This window comes from Carlito syrichta, unplaced genomic scaffold, assembly GCF_000164805.1.
Source record: "Carlito syrichta isolate Samal-C Ts95f unplaced genomic scaffold, Tarsius_syrichta-2.0.1 Scaffold315782, whole genome shotgun sequence".
Taxonomy (NCBI): Eukaryota; Metazoa; Chordata; class Mammalia; order Primates; family Tarsiidae; genus Carlito; species Carlito syrichta.
In genome coordinates, this window is record NW_007259878.1 from 4,327 (window position 1) to 5,197 (window position 871).

General features: G+C 35.2%; 1 protein-coding gene across 1 annotated transcript in view; it reads left to right on the plus strand.

The window, feature by feature from the left end:
* CARF (calcium responsive transcription factor) overlaps positions 1 to 871 on the plus strand; it is a 21,212-nt gene that overhangs the window by 4,147 nt on the left and 16,194 nt on the right. The window contains exon 3 of the mRNA XM_008073237.1: positions 439 to 672. Within this exon, the coding sequence (XP_008071428.1) occupies positions 439 to 672 (234 nt within the window). The remainder of the gene's footprint in view (positions 1 to 438; positions 673 to 871) is intronic.

An 871-nucleotide genomic window follows, 5' to 3' on the forward strand; every position in this document is an offset into this window, starting at 1 on the left:
ATTCCGGCTACTTGGAAGGCTGAGGTGGAAGGATCCCCGGAGCCCAGCAGGCGAGGCTGCAGTGGCCGGGAGCGGCCCCTGCACTCCAGTCTGAGCGACAGAGTGAGACTCCAAACTCAAAAAAAAAAAGAAATTTAAAATACCATTTTTGTGTATACTTAAATCCTTGCATCTCCCTTTACTGTAGAACCACAGTGAGAATATATAAAGGTTTATAAAGATTTTTATTTAATAGGTTATAAAGCAGAACTTGGAAGAGTTAAGCAGAGGTCATTTTAAGTTTTATTTAATATGGTATAATCATATATAACTTTTTCTTAAAGATTATTCATTCTCTTAATGAGTATTAACCTAAGTAATTATGATTCTTCCCTTTGTCTAATAATATTAAATAATTTTAATATTTAAACTTTAATAATTTTAAATATTTTCTCTTAGGTGGTATGTACAGTTACCTACGCAGCAAGCTCATCAGTATCACGAGTTAGAGACTTCCTGTCTCTCCTTGTCACCGTCTCCTTTTCCTGTGTCTTCTCTTGAAGAAGAGGAACCTGCAGTTAGAGATGAGAATTGTGCATTACCCTCTCGTTTACATCCTCAAGTAGCACAGAAGATTCAAGAATTAGTATCACAGGGAATAGAGCAAGTGTATGCAGTGAGGAAACAACTGAGGTACAGTAGAAGCAAATTGTTCTTTTACATTTTTCATTTTTGTTTCTTGGTCTAGATAATACACTTAACATTATGGCTATTGCTCAGGATATATGCTATCAGAGCATAAGGAATATAGTTTATTAATTTATTAAAATAATTGGGGTTTTTTTTTTTTTTTTTTGAGTTGGAGTCTCACTCTGTCACCCAGACTGGAGTG